Source organism: Acomys russatus, chromosome X, assembly GCF_903995435.1.
Source record: "Acomys russatus chromosome X, mAcoRus1.1, whole genome shotgun sequence".
Classification (NCBI taxonomy): domain Eukaryota; kingdom Metazoa; phylum Chordata; class Mammalia; order Rodentia; family Muridae; genus Acomys; species Acomys russatus.
The window spans coordinates 124042225-124058609 of record NC_067169.1 but is presented as its reverse complement, the minus strand read 5'-3'; the positions used below and the strand labels follow the sequence as shown (position 1 = coordinate 124058609).

The 16385-nt window shown below is 40.0% G+C and overlaps 1 protein-coding gene across 4 annotated transcripts in view; it reads left to right on the top strand.

The window, feature by feature from the left end:
• The window catches only part of F8 (coagulation factor VIII), a 102594-nt gene that overhangs the window by 61575 nt on the left and 24634 nt on the right, over nt 1-16385 (top strand). For 3 of the 4 annotated variants that reach the window (XM_051141685.1, XM_051141684.1, XM_051141683.1), the window contains 4 exons: nt 781-897; nt 1319-1390; nt 3288-3373; nt 14977-15132. In XM_051141685.1, the coding sequence (XP_050997642.1) occupies nt 781-897; nt 1319-1390; nt 3288-3373; nt 14977-15132 (431 nt within the window). The remainder of the gene's footprint in view (nt 1-780; nt 898-1318; nt 1391-3287; nt 3374-14976; nt 15133-16385) is intronic. The other variant, XM_051141682.1, reaches the window with a different exon arrangement.

The following is a 16385-nucleotide window of genomic DNA, read 5'->3' as shown; positions in this document are numbered from 1 at the left end:
GTTTATTGAGTACTTACTTTAAATGGTCTTGGTACTGTTGATATAATCAATAATAAAGCAGAGAAGCACCTTGCTAAAATGCCTTACTTTTTCAAGTAACTTTATCCTATACACAGAAATAAATTAGCAAATGAACAAGATAACTTCAGGTACATTAAAACCTACTGGAAATAAATAATCAACACCATATGGTACTTTCCTAAGAATCTTTTATCATTTCCCCTCAAATTCCACACGGCACCAGTAGTTACCACCAATATATTTGTGAAGCACAAATGACAATGTTGATCAAAACACAATTTTATTTTGGTTCTCCATTATCCATTTTCAATAGGATGTGTGTGTGTGTGTGTGTGTGTGTGTGTGTGTGTGTGTGTGTGTGTGTGTGTGTGTGCGCTGTAATTACAGGCAGTTGAGTTGTGAGCTACCTGACATAGGTAGTGGATACCAAACTCAGCACCTCTGTAAGAACACTAGCACATTCTTAGCCCTTGAGCCACCTGTCCAGCTTCTCTTCTCCCTCTAGCTGCTTGTAACTTGAGATCCCTTTACCTAGTATCCTGGATCCAAGACATCTTAACTGTGATTCTTTTCCCCTGGAAGGTTATATGCTGCTATGATTTTTCATAGCAAAAATGTTACATATAAGTCTTTTGTACTTGAGAGATCTGAGAATGGTGGAACAGAATTTTGGGAGCTCTAGTTTCACGTTAAGATGAGCCATTGTATTTTGTACTCAATTTTTAATGAAAATATTTTTGTTCCTTTTGGTTTTAAAAGGTGTTTTTGAGACAGTGGAAATGCTACCATCTAGAGCTGGAATTTGGCGAGTAGAATGCCTTATTGGTGAGCACTTACAGGCTGGGATGAGCACTCTTTTCCTGGTGTACAGCAAGCGTAAGTAACTGTGGGTAGAAGCTCACTTAACTATTCAGTCTATTTCTATACAACTTTCCTCCTCCTTGAAGTGGCTGTCTTTGTCAAGAAATAAATACAAGCTTATATTATTGTTATATTTAAAATGAATGTTGCTGGTAAAAACCATCAAGAGTCCTCAGAGGAGATAGAAACTTTGGACCCTTTGAATATGAAGCTGTGGCATTTTACAAACTAGTGCTTAAACAGTCTTTAATTTTACAATAGTATATTTGGGGACTTAATTTTGATTCAATTACCAAGGATAACTTATAAATTTCACTTGGAAGAGTTATGGGATATAACCTTAAACAAAGAAGAGAACCACCATTTATCTAAAAATATCATTTATTGGTGTTTTCATGGGTTCTGTGTAATTTCTAGCTTCTGTGTGTGATTTCAGAGTGCCAGATTCCTCTGGGAATGGTTTCTGGAAGCATCAGAGATTTTCAGATTACAGCTTCAGGACACTATGGTAAATACTATTATTTTTTGCTGTAAGATCTGGGCTGGTTTTTTTTTTTTTTTTTTTGTTGTATACTTTCAAATAATCAATCTACTTCTTTTCATGATTTTCTCTCTCTCTTTTTGCATTATTTTATGTATATGGATGTTTTTCCTGAATATACATCTGAGCACATGAGCATGCCTGGTGCCCACAGAGGCCAAAAGAAGATAGAGAATTCCCTGGAGCTAGAGTTACAGGTTGTGAGCTGCCTTGTAGGTGCTGGGAATCAAACCTGGGTCCTCTGGAAGAGCAACAAGTGCTCTTAACTGCTGTGCCATCTCTTCAGCCCCCTCCATGCTTTCCTTACTTCTGCTCAGTAGACTTCTCTCAAATCTATATTCTTCTTTCCATTTCCCACTGTGACCATCTTAATTCAGGCCACTTTCATTTCTTACCTGGGCAATGTCACTAACTCCTGAAGTACCCTTCCTATTTTCAGTGCTGCTTCCGTGAGTGCTACTGAGCATAATAGGAATCTACACTTTCCTCTTGACAGTGGTAGTAAAGCTTGAATGGAGCCTATAGAAAATTCTCACACATTATTTTAGAAATAAGGTTTACAGATCATTGTCTAATAGGTACATGACCTGTTTTTGTATGTGAATTGAGAATACTTTTCCATTTTTAGTGTATATTACTTGCACAAAAGAGTCGATTTCATTGTGACATTTTTGTTTTCCTATTTGAATATAATATACTTTGATTCGACTCACTGTCCCCTATTACCCTTTCATACTCTCTTTCTCACTCTTCCACTCTGGCATCTCTTCCCAAATAGCTGGAGGGTGTGGGTGGGGAAAGATTCAGTTTTCCTTAAGGTCTTGACCACTGGGAGTTTGACCATGCTCCAGTGAGTATATGGGCAACACAAATTAGATTTGGTTTCTTTCTTTCTTTTTTCTTTTTCTTGGGGGAAATCAGAATGGTGGTCGTGGGGAGGACCTGGGAGAACTGGGAAGTGAGTGTGATCAGGGTGCATTCTATGAAAATCAAAAATAATCAATAAAAGTATTATGTTGGGTAAATTTTTATTATGCTTACTTAGGGGGGCATGTGTCTGTATGCACATATAGTAAGTAGTCAGAAGACAACCTACAGGAAGGCCTCTTTCTGTCTTGCTATGTAGATCAAACTGAAGCATCTTTACCCATTGAGGCATCTCTCTGGCCCATCTTTTCCATTTTAAATGACTAAAAAAAGAAAGAAAGAAATGTTTCATGACATATGAAAATTATAAAATTCAAGTTGAAATGTCCACAATAAAGGCATATGGTGGAACACACTCACACCCATTCATTTACATACAGTGGAAGTTACGTAGTTACAACAGAGACCATATAACCTGCCATTCTTAAAGCACTTGCTACCTAGCCTTTGACATACAAGTTTGCCAACTTCTATTTTAAAGGAGAAAATTCTCCCTTGGAAAAGAGTTTTGAGTATTATTTAATTAGTTTCTGGATAGAAAGACTATGTTTTTTATTTATTTTTACTATGTTTTATTTGTTAGCTTTTCTACAATAAAAATATATTATATGATACAGAAACATTATAGTGCTACTTGTATATTGCATAGGTAGCTTAGTGGTAGAACACTTGCTTAGCACATGCAAGGCCCCTGGCTCATTCCCTAGTACTGCCTCCTTCCAAAAGAAAAGAGAACATGGGATGTACAGCATCAAAAAGCAAATCCTTCCTACAGTAATCAATACTGTCAGACTACAAAGCTTTTGTGCTCTTCTTTATTTCTTCTGCAACTAGGATTAACCTTTCTCTCAATAATGCTGCTGTTGCCAAGTTTTTAAAGATAAATCTAATTGAATATATAATGTAATATAATTCCCCTTTTCTTTCTTGGACAAAGGACAATGGACCCCAAACCTTGCAAGACTTCATCATTCTGGATCAATCAATGCCTGGAGTACCAAGGAGCCCTTTTCTTGGATCAAGGTCAGAAAATTCTGAGAACTATATCAGCATTCAGCAAGTTCAAAACATTATTCATGCCCTTTCGTTCCCATAGAGCATCGGTTAACATATAAGCAAACTGTAGAATAGAATGACTTATTAATTTGATCAAAGTATTCATAAATTAATGACTTGGGAATAGAATCGAATATGGAGATGTGTCCCTTTTTTCTATTTAGAATATAACGTCAGAATACTTTCTGTAAATTTTAATTTACTACCTTTCAAGACCATGTATTCTATGAGTAGGTTCCACTGAGTCCTCTAATGCTCTTCATTTTTGTACAAAGTAGGTAGCTCAGTCCTTCATCTTCAAAGCAAATAAATTGTAGCTTCTTTTGCATAATTAAATGTCTCTTTTCAGAAATTTTATATCCCTTGGGTATTAGGAAGTACCTACATGATGTAGTCCAATGTGGTAAGCTAGGATGGAGTAATACCTGAGGCAGGCTAGCTCAACATTTTTAATGTATACAGTCTTTCAGATTATCTCACTTTGCTATTTCCTGTAGAGTGGCTCTGGCCAATGGAAATATGATTTGTACCATAAATGCAAATCACATGCATTATTTTACATGTTCTAGTAGCTATATTAAAAAGGAACATAACATTTATCTTTTTATTTTAATGTCTCTCTGTGTATATGTGTGGTGTACATTTATGTGTATACATGTATGTGTACATAGCATATGTGGAGATGAGGGGTGAATGCCAGTTGTATTTCTCTGTTACTTTGTTATTTTAACAATATTTAATTCTTTGAGAATTTCATATCATGTATTTTGAACATATTCACTCCTTCTTCCCTAACTCCTTCCATAACCATCCTTTCTACTCTCCCTTGTCTTCCTACCCAACTTTTGAGATTTCTTCTTCTTTTTCTTTCCATTCCAAGGCCAATTTGTATTGTCCATCTAGTTTTGGGAGTAGGGCCTTCCCTGTGTGTGCTCAACATGCTGGGCATTACTCCTCTAAAGAAAGCTGACTTTCCTTCTCCCAGCAGCTGTCCAATGCCAAAAGCTATTAGTTAGTGGTGAGATTTCATACCCACTTTCTCCTCTCTCTCTGTTCTGATTTTTTTCTCACTAGAGCTTGTATAAGCTTTGTGTATGTTGTCACATTTCTTTGAATTTATATGTGTAACTACCCTGTTATGTCTGGAAAACACTGTTTCTTTGTTGTTGTCGGCCACCTTTGGTTCTTAAAATCTTTCCACCCCATCTTCCACAAAAATCCCTGAGCTGCAGAAGGGGTTTGATAACCTAAATCTCACTTTAGGCTGAGCACTCTACAGTATCTTATTCTTTCCATGTGGATCAGTTTGGGGTGGTCTCCATGTTAGTTGCCATCTACTGCAAGGAGAAACTTCTCTGATGAGGTTGAGAAATACTCCGAGTTATGTGTATAGCAATAAGTTATTAGGAGTCATTTTAATACTATGTCCATTTAGCAAAATAATAGTTTTGGGTCCTCCCCCAGGGCCTATGACTTCTCAAGCCACAGGTTCTTGGACCTTTTAACAGTACCACTTATGGGTTCCATGTCATGGAGCAGGTCTTAGATCCAAGCAGAAAGTGGTTGCTCGTTTCAATAACATTTGTGCCCTTATTATACCAGTGGGCATATCTTCCCAGATCAGTCATTACTGTAGTTTATAGAGTTCGTAGTTGCATAAGATTTTGACTACTTTTATCCACTGGTGGTGTGCATAGAAAATTCTAGTACTATGAAAGCTAGCCAGGACTCAGTTCTGTTTAGGGAGACAAGACACTGAGAGTTTGACCAATGCTCCAGTGAATATTTAGATAACACAAAGTCAACTTAGTTTTGTTGTTGTTTTCTTTTTTTTTTAAAGATTTATTTATTATTATATATACAGTGCCCTGCCTGCATGTACACCTGCAGGCCAGAAGAGGGAATCAGATAACATTAGAGATGGTTTTGAGCCACCATGTGGTTGCTGGGAATTGAACTCAGGACCTTTTGAAGAGCAGGTGGCGCTCTTAACTACTGAGCCATCTCTCCAGCACCCCTGTTGTTGTTTTCTTTCCTCCTTTCTTTGTTCTTATTTTTATTTACTTCTCTTAGGGGGTAGTTCACAAGGAGGGCTAGACTTAGAAGGACTAGGAAGGGATTGTGATTGGGGTTCATGATTGTGAAGCTTCCATTGAATCAATACAAATGGTGTATGGGGAAGGAAAAGAAAGCTAGCAAGTATATATGAAGCGTCCAGGTCCATGCCAGCTTGATTTATCCATATTATATAATACAAGTGTGTGGTGTCTTCAGCATCAAGTTCTAGAGGGTAAACTATAGCATTGGTGGAAGCCTAAAACATTTGGAAATCTATATCACCTCACTGACTAAGAACTCTAAAATAGGTAACCCAGTCCCAGCACTGAGCTGTTTATTTGTTAGTTGTAGTATCTAGTAGGGGCATTGTTGCCGCATTATAGAGTAACTCCATTTTAACATATTCCCCCCCCCGTGTGTGTGTGTGTGTGTGTGTGTGTGTGTCTTCTACAGTAGTAGGTAGGAGTCTTACTGTTCTATTGCTGTGAAGAGACACCATGACCATGGCAACTCCTAAAAAGGGAAGCATTTCATTGGAACTTGTTTACAATTTCAGAGGTTTATTACATTGTCATCTTGGCAGGAAGCACGGCAGTGTGCAGGCAGCCATGGTGCTGGAGAAGGAGCTAAGAGTTCTACATCGGGATCCACAGGCAGCAGGAAGAGAGTGCCACTGTGGGCCTGGTTTGTGCTTTTTAAACCTTAGCCCACCACCTGTGACATACTTCTTCTAGCAAGGCCACACCTCCCAACCCCTCTCAAGTAGTGTCACTCCCTGATGACCAAGCATTCAAATATATGAGCCTATATGGACCATTCTTCTTCAAACCACTGCATTCCGCTCCCTGGCCCCTATAGACTTGTAACCATATCACAACGCAGAAAATGCATTTAGTTCAGCCTTTCTCGTTTGTTTGTTTGTTTGCTTGCTTGTTTGTTGGGGCAAGGTGTCTCTGTGTAGCCCTGACTGTCCTGGACTCACTCTGTAGACCAGGCTGGCCTTGAACTCACAGTGATCCCCCTGCCTCTGCCTCTGCCTCCCGAGTGCTGGGATTAAAGGCGTGCGCCACCACCACCCGGCCTTAGTTCAACCTTTTTTTAATGTATTTTTCTCTCATACATCCTGACCACAGCCTCCCCTCTCTCCATTCCTCCTAGTCCTCCGCCACCTCCCCTCTCCTCTACATCTACTCTCCTCTGTTTCCCTTCAAAAAAGAACAAGTCTCCCAGGGATAACAACCAAAGATGGCATAACAAGGTGCAATAAGTCTAGACACAAGCCCTCTCATGAAAGCTGGACAAGGTAACACAGCAGGAGGAAAAGGATACCAAGAACAGGCAAAAGAGCCAGGGACATGGGCTGAAGAGATGGCTCAGAGGTTAAGGGCACTGGTTGTTCTTCCAGAGGACCTGAGTTCAAGTCCCAGCAACCACATAGTGATGGCTCACAACCATCTATAATGGGATCTGGTGCCCTCTTCTGGAGTGCAGGCATTCATACAGGCAGAGCCCTGTATACATAATAAATAAATCTTTTTAAAAAGAGTCAGGGACACTCCCTCTCCCACTGTTAGAAGTCTTACAAAGGCCAGGCAGTGGTGGTGCACGCCTTTAATCCCAGCACTTGGGAGGCACAGACAGGCGGATCTCTGTGAGTTCAAGGCCAGCCTGGTCTACAAATCGAGTCCGGGACAGCCAAGGCTACACAGAGAGAAACCCTGTCTCAAAAACAAAAACAAAACAAACAACAACAACAACAAAAAAAAACAAGTCCCACAAGCACCCCAAGATAAAAAACCATATCATGTAATGCAGAGGGCCCAGGACAGAGCCATGCAGACTCTGTGCTAGCTATTTCATTCTCTGTGAGCCTATATGAACCATGTTTTATTGATTCTGTGGGCTGTGTTTTCCTGGTGTCCTTGACCCCTCTGGCTCCCACAGTCCTTCCTCCCACTCTTCTTCAGTGTTTCCTGAGCTGTGCCTAGTGTTTGCGTGTGAGTCTCTGCAGGAAGAAGCCTCTGTGATGACAACTGAGTATAGCAGACTATCACTAGGAATCTTTTTAATTTGTTTTTCATTCTTTGTTTGTTTGTTTAGTCAGTCATGTTTGGTTCAACCCTAGGTCTCTGAGACCTCCAGCTTCCCATTCCTGGCAGTGCTGGGTTTGGCCTCCCTCTTGTGGCTTGGGCCTTAAGTTAGACCAGTCATTGATCTCACAAACTCTGAGCCACCATTGATTGCCCTCGTGCATCTTTAAAGTGTCAAAGGTGTTTTGTGGCTGGGTTGGTGTCCCAGTCACACCACTGGAAGCCTTGCCCAGTTACCAAAGATGGCCAGTTTAGGCTCCATATCCTCTAGTACTAGAAGTCCTTACTAGGATCATCTAAATAGCTTCCAGGAAGTTTCTACTGCACTGGGTTTAATACTCTCCCCATAGTCTATAACAGTTTCAACACTGATAAAAATCCAAAATCCAAAGTCTTTTCTGAGACTCAAGGCAAGATCTTTTTTTAATTCATTTATTTATTTATTATATATACAATGTTCTGCCTGTACACCAGAAGAAGGCACCAGATCTCATTATAGAAGGTTGTGAGCCACCATGTGGTTGCTGGGAATTGAACTCAGGACCTTCGGGAAGAGCAGTCAGTGCTCTTAACCTCTGAGCCATCTCTCCCGCCCCCTCAAAGCAATATCTTAAGAGTAACCCCTGTAAAATAAAAATAAAAAAGCAGATCACACACTTCTAACGTACAGTGACACAGAATATACATCACCATTCCAAACAGGAAGAAAGACAGCATAGTGAGGAAATGCAGGACCAAAACAAGACCTAACACCAGTAGGACAAACTCCAAATTCTACATCTCCATATCTGATGACAAAATGATTTTGAATCTTGTCTTACGGTTGCTATTGCTGTGATGAAATACCATGACCAAAGTAACTTGGGGAGGACAGATTTTATTTGCCTATACTTCCATACACTGTTCATCATCTAAGGAAGTCAGGGCAAGGGCTCAGACCAGAAATCTGGAGACAGGAGCTGATGCAGAGGCCTTGGAGGGATGTTTCTTATTGGCTTGCTCAATATGGCTGCCTCAGCCTGCTTTTTTTAAATGTATTTATTATTTATGTAGTACTCTGCCCTCATGCTACAAGAGGGCACCAGATCTCATTATGAATGGTTGTGAGCCACCATGTGGTTGCTGGGAATTGAACTCAGGACCTCTGGAAGAGCAGACAGTGCTCTTAACCTCTGAGCCACCTCTCCAGCCCCCAGCCTGCTTTCTTATAGAACACAGGACCACCAGCCCAGGGATAGCACCACTCACAATGAGCTGGGCCCTCCCACGTCAATCGCTATTTATAGAAATGCCCTACAGATTTGTGTATAGCCTGATCTTATTGAGGCCTTTTTTTTTAATTTACCACTTTAATTTTTTTTTTGAGACAGGGTTTCTGTGTAGCCTTGGCTGTCCTGGACTCACTATGTAGACCAGGCTGGCCTCGAACTCACAGCGATCTACCTGCCTCAGCCTCCCAAGAGCTGGGATTAAAGGTGTGTGCCACCACGCCCAGCTAGAGGATTTTTTTTTTAATTTGAGGTTTCTTCCTCTCAGATGACTTTAGCTTGTGTCGAGTTTACATAAATCTAGCCAGCAAACATCTCCAACTCCTTTCATCTTTGTCGACTACAACATACTTCTCTCTCTTGGGCTGGTTCTGTACCCATTGTGCACCTCTCCTTGGCAGATATCTCACAACTCTAGCATCTACGACATCTTGGGGACTTCACTGAAATCCAAGCTTCACTGTCACAGCTTCTCTGAGCCTCCATGCAGGGACACAGGCCTGGCCTCAGCAGTTTTCCTTAGCCTCAGAGGGAGATGTCATAAGCCCTTGCTTGTATCTGTGACTCTAAAGCCATATGGCCAAAGCTGCCAAGTTCTTTCTACAGCTGGAACTTCAGCCCCTCATTCAATTACATCTTCACCAGCTTTTTGTTTTCAATGGTTTCCTTCACATCTTAAGCTTTTCTTTAACGCATTTTCACAAGTTGGAAGCTTAACTGGGTGAGGTCTTTCCCTGAGGCTACCACTCCCTTTATTCCATTTAGCCTTAGGCTTTTCTTTAATTTTTTATCTCCTTGAACACTGGATTTAGCTCAGCTCCATTACACTTCCTGGTTACACTTTTCTCCTTAAGCAGTACATTTTGTATTTTTCCTTGCTCAGCTTGTTACAAATGTGCATAGGAGAGACCAATAATAACTACATGACCAAATTAATACCAGGATGTCTTGAAATCTCCTCTGCCTATGACATTAATCCAAAACTCTTCAATTTAGCCTCAGGCAGAATTTTTGGACAAGGGCAAAAAACAGCCACCTTGTTCACAAGAATGATCTGTAGGCCACTTACTAATATTTTCTTCTGAAACCTCTTGAGCATGGCTGTCATAATCTACACTGTTCTCAGCACCACTGTCGTCCACACTCCTACTAGTATGACCCATTAAGCCCCACTTAAAGTGTTCAATTGCTTTTTTTTTAAAGATTTATTTATTTATTATTTATACAGTGTTCTGCCTACATATGTGTATGCATGCCAGAAGAGGGCACCAGGTCTCACTATAGATCATTATGAACCACCTTGTGGTTGCTAGAAATTGTACTCAGAACCTCTGGAAGAGCAGCCAGTGATCCCAGCCTCTGAGCCGGCTGGACAGATGGCTCAATTGCTTTCTTAATCCAAAATTCACATACCACCACAAGCAGCATGGTCAGGCCTGTTGGTGCAGCAGTGCTCCACTCCTGGTGTCAGCTTCTGTCTTAGTCAGTGTTCTAATGCTGTGAAGAGTCATTATGATCACAGCAACTCTTATAAAGGAAAATATTTCATTGGGCCTGGCTTATAATTCAAATGTTCAGTCCATTGTCATCATGGTGAGGAGCATCCGGGCATGCAGGGAGACATGGTGCTGGAGAAGTAGCTGAGAGTTCTATGTCCGGATCCTTAATCAGCAGGAAGAGACTGACACTGGGCCTGGCTTGTGCTTTTGAAACCTAAACCACACCCCTGCCCCAGTGGCACACTTTCTCTAACAAGGCTGCACCTACTCCAACAAAGCCACACCTCCTAATCACTCTCATGTAGTTCTATTCCCTAATAACCAATCATTCAAATATATGAGCCTATGGGGACCATTCTCATGCAAACCATAGCAGGGTGTTTTCATATGACTTTTTCAAAAGGCCTTTAATATTATTTACCCTCTTCTCCTGGTCCTTCCCACCCCAACCCAAATTTAAGCCTACCTAATTCTCTTTTAACCCCTTTACCAGTGTATTCTATCTTCCCTCCTGTGAAAGATGCCTTCCCTAGTCCCTAAGTAATTTCTGAACTTCTATGACTATTCCAGATGAAACACATATTTTTGAAGATTCAAAGATAACATTCATAAATAAGAGAAAACAAGTAACATTTGTTTTTCTGTCTGGTCTAGGTTACCTCTCTTAGAATGACTGTTTCCAGTTCTATCCATTTGTTTCAGTATGTCATAATTTCATTTTTTGTAATAGTTAAGTAATATTTTCATTGTGTAAATGTACCACATTTTCTTTATCCATTTATCAGCTGATGGATATCTGGGCCATCTCCATTCCCTGGCTATTGTGAGTAGAGTACCAATGAGTGTGGATGAACAGTAGGCATCTCTATAGCATAAAATGGAGCGGCTTTCTATATATGCCCAAGAGTGCTGTAACTGGATCATGTGATAGTTCTAGTAGTTTGACTTCTATCTTTTTGAGCAGCTGCCACATTGGTTTCCACAGTGGCTGCTTTAGTTTCTATGTCTGGGTTTTATATGGGTGCAGAGCAAGCACATTACTCAACAACCCTTGTAGTTGGCCCATAGATTTCATCTTAATAGGACATTTTATTTAACTAAACATATGGAAAATAATATTACTTAGCCTATAATCAGTCAGCCCCATGACTCCTTCACAGGAAGACAAGTGATATCTTTTTGGGTGAGGGTCTTTTACCCTGACACATGGCAGCTGAGGACAGCTTGAAAATGCTAACTTAGCCTCTCTGCCCAAACACAAGGAATAGTCCCTTTTAGAGCTACAAAAAGGAAATAGTGAGCTTTGAATAACATATTCTCTTAAGTTTCTGTTTACTAGATCTGGCCTATTGCTTCAGCTTGCCAACCTTCTGTGTTCCAAAGTATCTCCTTTTCTTCTCAGTTTCACATCAGTTACTGAATAGATCTGTGACTTTTTTTTATTACTTTAGCAAAGTCATGATCAAAATATTGAGAAAGACTTCTTTAGTATGTGCTCAATACAAACCAAGCTAGTAAATCCTTAACACCACAATCTTATGAGCTAGATGCTACAAGGAACATCATTCCAATTAAGAGTATTAAAACACAGAGATGTTACAGAGCATTCCAAATCACATTACGGTGCAAGAACACCCTCATGCTATGATGTGCACAGTAGCCACTTTGGCTTTATAGTCATTTCTCAGTGGTTAGTGTGTTAATTAAAACCATTACAAATCTCCTTAATTCTATTATTGTTCAATCTTTCTTAAGATAAGTATTCTGTATCTTAAGGGAGTTGGTGTCATCTGTTCTACTTAGAACAGATAAAGTGGGAGTTGAGGGATATATTAACAAGGAGTGTTCAGATAGGCCTCTGTTAAGCTGACAAGACCTAAAATGTGTAAAACAGTCTGATATGCAAGTATTGAACTGAACTGGCTTGAAAAGCACCAGGCAATCAGTACTGAACAATCAGCAGCAGGTAATTGTCAGCCTCCCTTGGAGCTAAGTATCTGTCATGTTCGCAATGTTTGTTGCCTAAAAGCTAACATGGTACACTGTGAAACTTATTACCACCTTGTTCACTTCCTAGTAGAGACTATATTATTATGGTCACACTGGAATACCTGGCTCCATACATAGGTAAAGTTGTTTACTTTTTTACTTGTTAAATTGTTAAAAATATAAAAGGTATCAGTTATAGCTTAAAAAGAGATATAGCAGAAATAGGAAGTAGATAAACCAAGCATCCATCAGTCATATAATGTAGGTAGGCTGGCAAGAATTTATTAGACTCACTAAAGGGAACATTAACAGTGGTAAACAAACAAAAGCCTCTCATACTCTACATAAGGAAGTAGTACAAACCAATTCAGGAAAAATGATGGTTCTTGAATGTGGTGTTTTTATTTGGTTATACCATAGTACATAGAAGAAAAATAGTGTCTTCAATCAGAAATACTAATCTAGAAGGCAGTGATTTATCATTTAAAGAATGGGACAGTATGCCCTGCTGTCCTCCTTCATTGTTCTCCAAACTAATTACTACTATACCTAAAACAATGCCAGAAATAAATATAATATATGTATATATTTTTTTTTCAAGACAGGGTTTCTCTGTGTGGCCTTGGCTACCCTGGAACTCACTCTGTAGACCAGGCTGACCTCAAACTCCCAGAGATATGCCTGCCTCTGCCTCTCTGAGTGCCGGAATTAAAGGTGTGCGCCACAGGGCTGGAGAGATGGTTAAGAGACTGGCTGCTCTTCCAAAAGTCCTGAGTTCAATTCCCAGAAACCACATGGTGTCTCATAACCATCTACAGTGATTTCTGGTACCCTCTTCTGGCATGCATGCAGGTGGAACACTGTAAACATAAATGCATCAATCTTTAAAAAAAAATAAAACAAATTATGAATGTTACTTACACACAATTCAAGGAAATAGTCATTAAACAAAAAGTCTTAGTCAGTGTTCTATTGCTATGAAGAGATAACACGACCAGTGCAACTCTTATAAAAGAAACATTTAATGTGGGCTTGCTTATAGTTTCAGAGGTTTAATGCATTATGATCATGGCAGCACACAGGTAGGCATGGTGGTGGAGAGGTAGCTAAAAGTTCTGCATCCAAAAAGGAAGAAAGTTCTACATTCACAGGCAGCAGGGAGAACGAGACCCCTGGGACTGGGTTGAGCTTTTGAAACCCCAAAGCCCACCCCCACAGTGGCACCTATCCTCCAGCAAGGCCATATTTACTCCAGCAAAGCCACACACCCTAATAGTGCTACTCCCTGATGACTAAGCATTTAATTATATGAGTCTGTTGAGGCCATTTTTTTTGTTGTTGTTGTTTTTTGAGGCAGGGTTTCTTTGTGTAGCCTTGGCTGTCCTGGACTCGCTTTGTAGACCAGGCTGGCCTTGAACTCACAGAGATCCGCCTGCCTCTGCCTCCCGAGTGCTGGGATTAAAGGCCTGCGCCACCACGCCTGATTTGAGGCCATTCTTATTCAAACCACCACAGCATCTGACTCGCTTACTAAGCTATTAACCTACACCTCTTGTGATAAATTGTGGCTCACTGTTCTATTGACCATTCAGTTCTCATTCTTTAGGAATTTATCATTTCCTACCACTCTACCATTATTAACTCATTCATTCCAAAGCATTCTCTAAGCATCAGCATTATACATGCTACCGTTTTGGATACCAGGGATAGAGGGAATATATGTATGTGTTGCTTACTATGTATTAGTTACTAGATTCATCATATTACATAAATTACTTCTTTAATCCATTGAGATAACATTATCTTCTCTTTACATATAAACAGAGACACAAAGAGCTTATGCAACTCAAATAGGTTCACTGCCTTAAGGATCTCAGTCCAATAAGAGAGGAAGACAAACAAAGCAATCTTTATAATATAGTGCAATAATTTGCTAGGATGAAGTTATTATATATAACATGAAGTGGAAGCACAAATAAGGCAGTATTAAATTTGTCCAAGTCAGGGAAGACTAAGCAAGAAAAATGCTTTTAGAATTAATATTTGAAAGAAGTGTGGTATATTTTTTTGAGGTGTGTTATTTTATTTCTGATAGCATTATAGAGACAGGCCTAGTCTATGAAGGGGAACAAATTAGATTTCACTGTAGTTTACCCACAGAAGTATGGGTAAAGCATTAGGCCATTCTGGTTCATATGTGCAGCCCCATGGATGTGTGTGAAAAGGAAATGACTCAGTGATTTGAAAGTGACCTGGTTTGCCAGGAAGCAGATAAATAATTCAATAAATACCTTTCCTACCCATTCCTACCATATGTTTCATGGCTTTACATGCATACATACATGTTCACATTTCAACTTAGTGACTGCTTTCCCTGAGCATGCAAGGTAGTTTTAGCAATAGAATTTTTCGCTGGGCTTGGTGGCACACGTTTTTAATCCCAGCACTCGGGAGGCAGAAGCAGGTGGATCACTGTGAGTTCAAGGCCAGCCTGGTCTACAGAGCAAGTTCAGGACAGCCAAGGCTACACAGAGAAACCCTGTCTCAAAAAAACAAAAAAAAAATTTCCTAAGTGGATAATTAACAACAATAAATAATAATAATTTTCAGAGTGTACTATGTAGTTTTGAAAATGGATTAAAACAAGTTGTTGTTTTAATTGGCAGGTAGATCTGTTGACACCAATGATTATTCATGGCATCAAGACTCAAGGTGCCCGTCAGAAATTTTCCAGCCTTTACATCTCTCAGTTTATCATCATGTATAGTTTTGATGGGAAGAAGTGGCTGAGTTATCGAGGAAATTCCACTGGGACATTAATGGTATGTAAACAGGTCTTTCTTACAAGTGCATGGTAACTTTAAAGAACGTTTGACATATGGTACAACCTAAAAACTCCAAAAATGAATTTTCTTCCTATACGTAAATATGAATGTTTATGGACATACAAACAAAAAAGTAGAAGTTTTAATACTTTCATAGATGATAGAAATGCAGACATGTCATATTATGAGAATGTGAATTTTTTTTTGTTTTTCAAGACAGGGTCTTTCTGTGTAATAACCCTGATTGTCTTGGACTCACTTTGTAGACCAGGGTGGCCTCAAGTGCTAGGATTACAGGCGTGTGCTACTATGCCTGGTGAGAATGTAAATTTTCTTAAGAGACCACACATGAAAGACTTTAGTTTGCCAGCCAAAACCATGAATGGAGATGAAGATATGTCTTTGAGCCAGGCAGTGGTGGCTCACGCCTTTAATTCCAGCACTTGACAGACAGAGGCAGGTGGGTCTCTGAGTTCGAGGTCAACCTGGACTACAAAGCGAGTTCCAGGACAGCCAGGGCTGTTATACAGAGGAACTCTGTCTCAGAAAAAAAAAATAGATATGTCTTCTACATGAAAGAATGGAGAAACCTTGGGAATTTATTCTCTAGAGGTAAATTCAAGGAAATGAAATGACATGAATCTTTACCATTCTTGGCTATACTTCTCTAATCTACACAGCTGATGGTCTACACCAGAAATGCGCCCCATTTTGTCTTTCTGTGTCTCTTCCATTTTGATCATTTTCACTTACATGGCTATTGTGTCAATGCAAAGCCCACTTTACTCACATTTGGACTATAATATTCTCCATGATATAAGTGGATATGGCACAAGAGCTAAGGAGAAGAGCTACAGAGTGTAGTGACAAGTGCCAAAATAGTTCTTGACACGCTAAAAAAATATATTACTCTGGTACCTATGACTTTGATGATACACATAATGTTGGCAGAGCCTGGTAAACAAGAAAACCCTAATTTCTCTAGTGTGTTGTGATTCACGCACACAGAGACACACACAAATAAGCCGACTTCTTTCTTGAAACGCAGCTGTATCTCATATTTAATATGTTTGCTCTTGGTTGTAAGCAAATGCTAACATGTATAAAAAGCTTCCTTCAGCCAAGCATGGTGGCGCACGCCTTTAATCCCAGCACTCGGGAGGCAGAGGCAGGAGGATCACTGTGAGTTCGAGGCCAGCCTGGTCTACAAAGTGAGTCCAGGGCAGCCAAGGCTACACAGAGAAACCCTG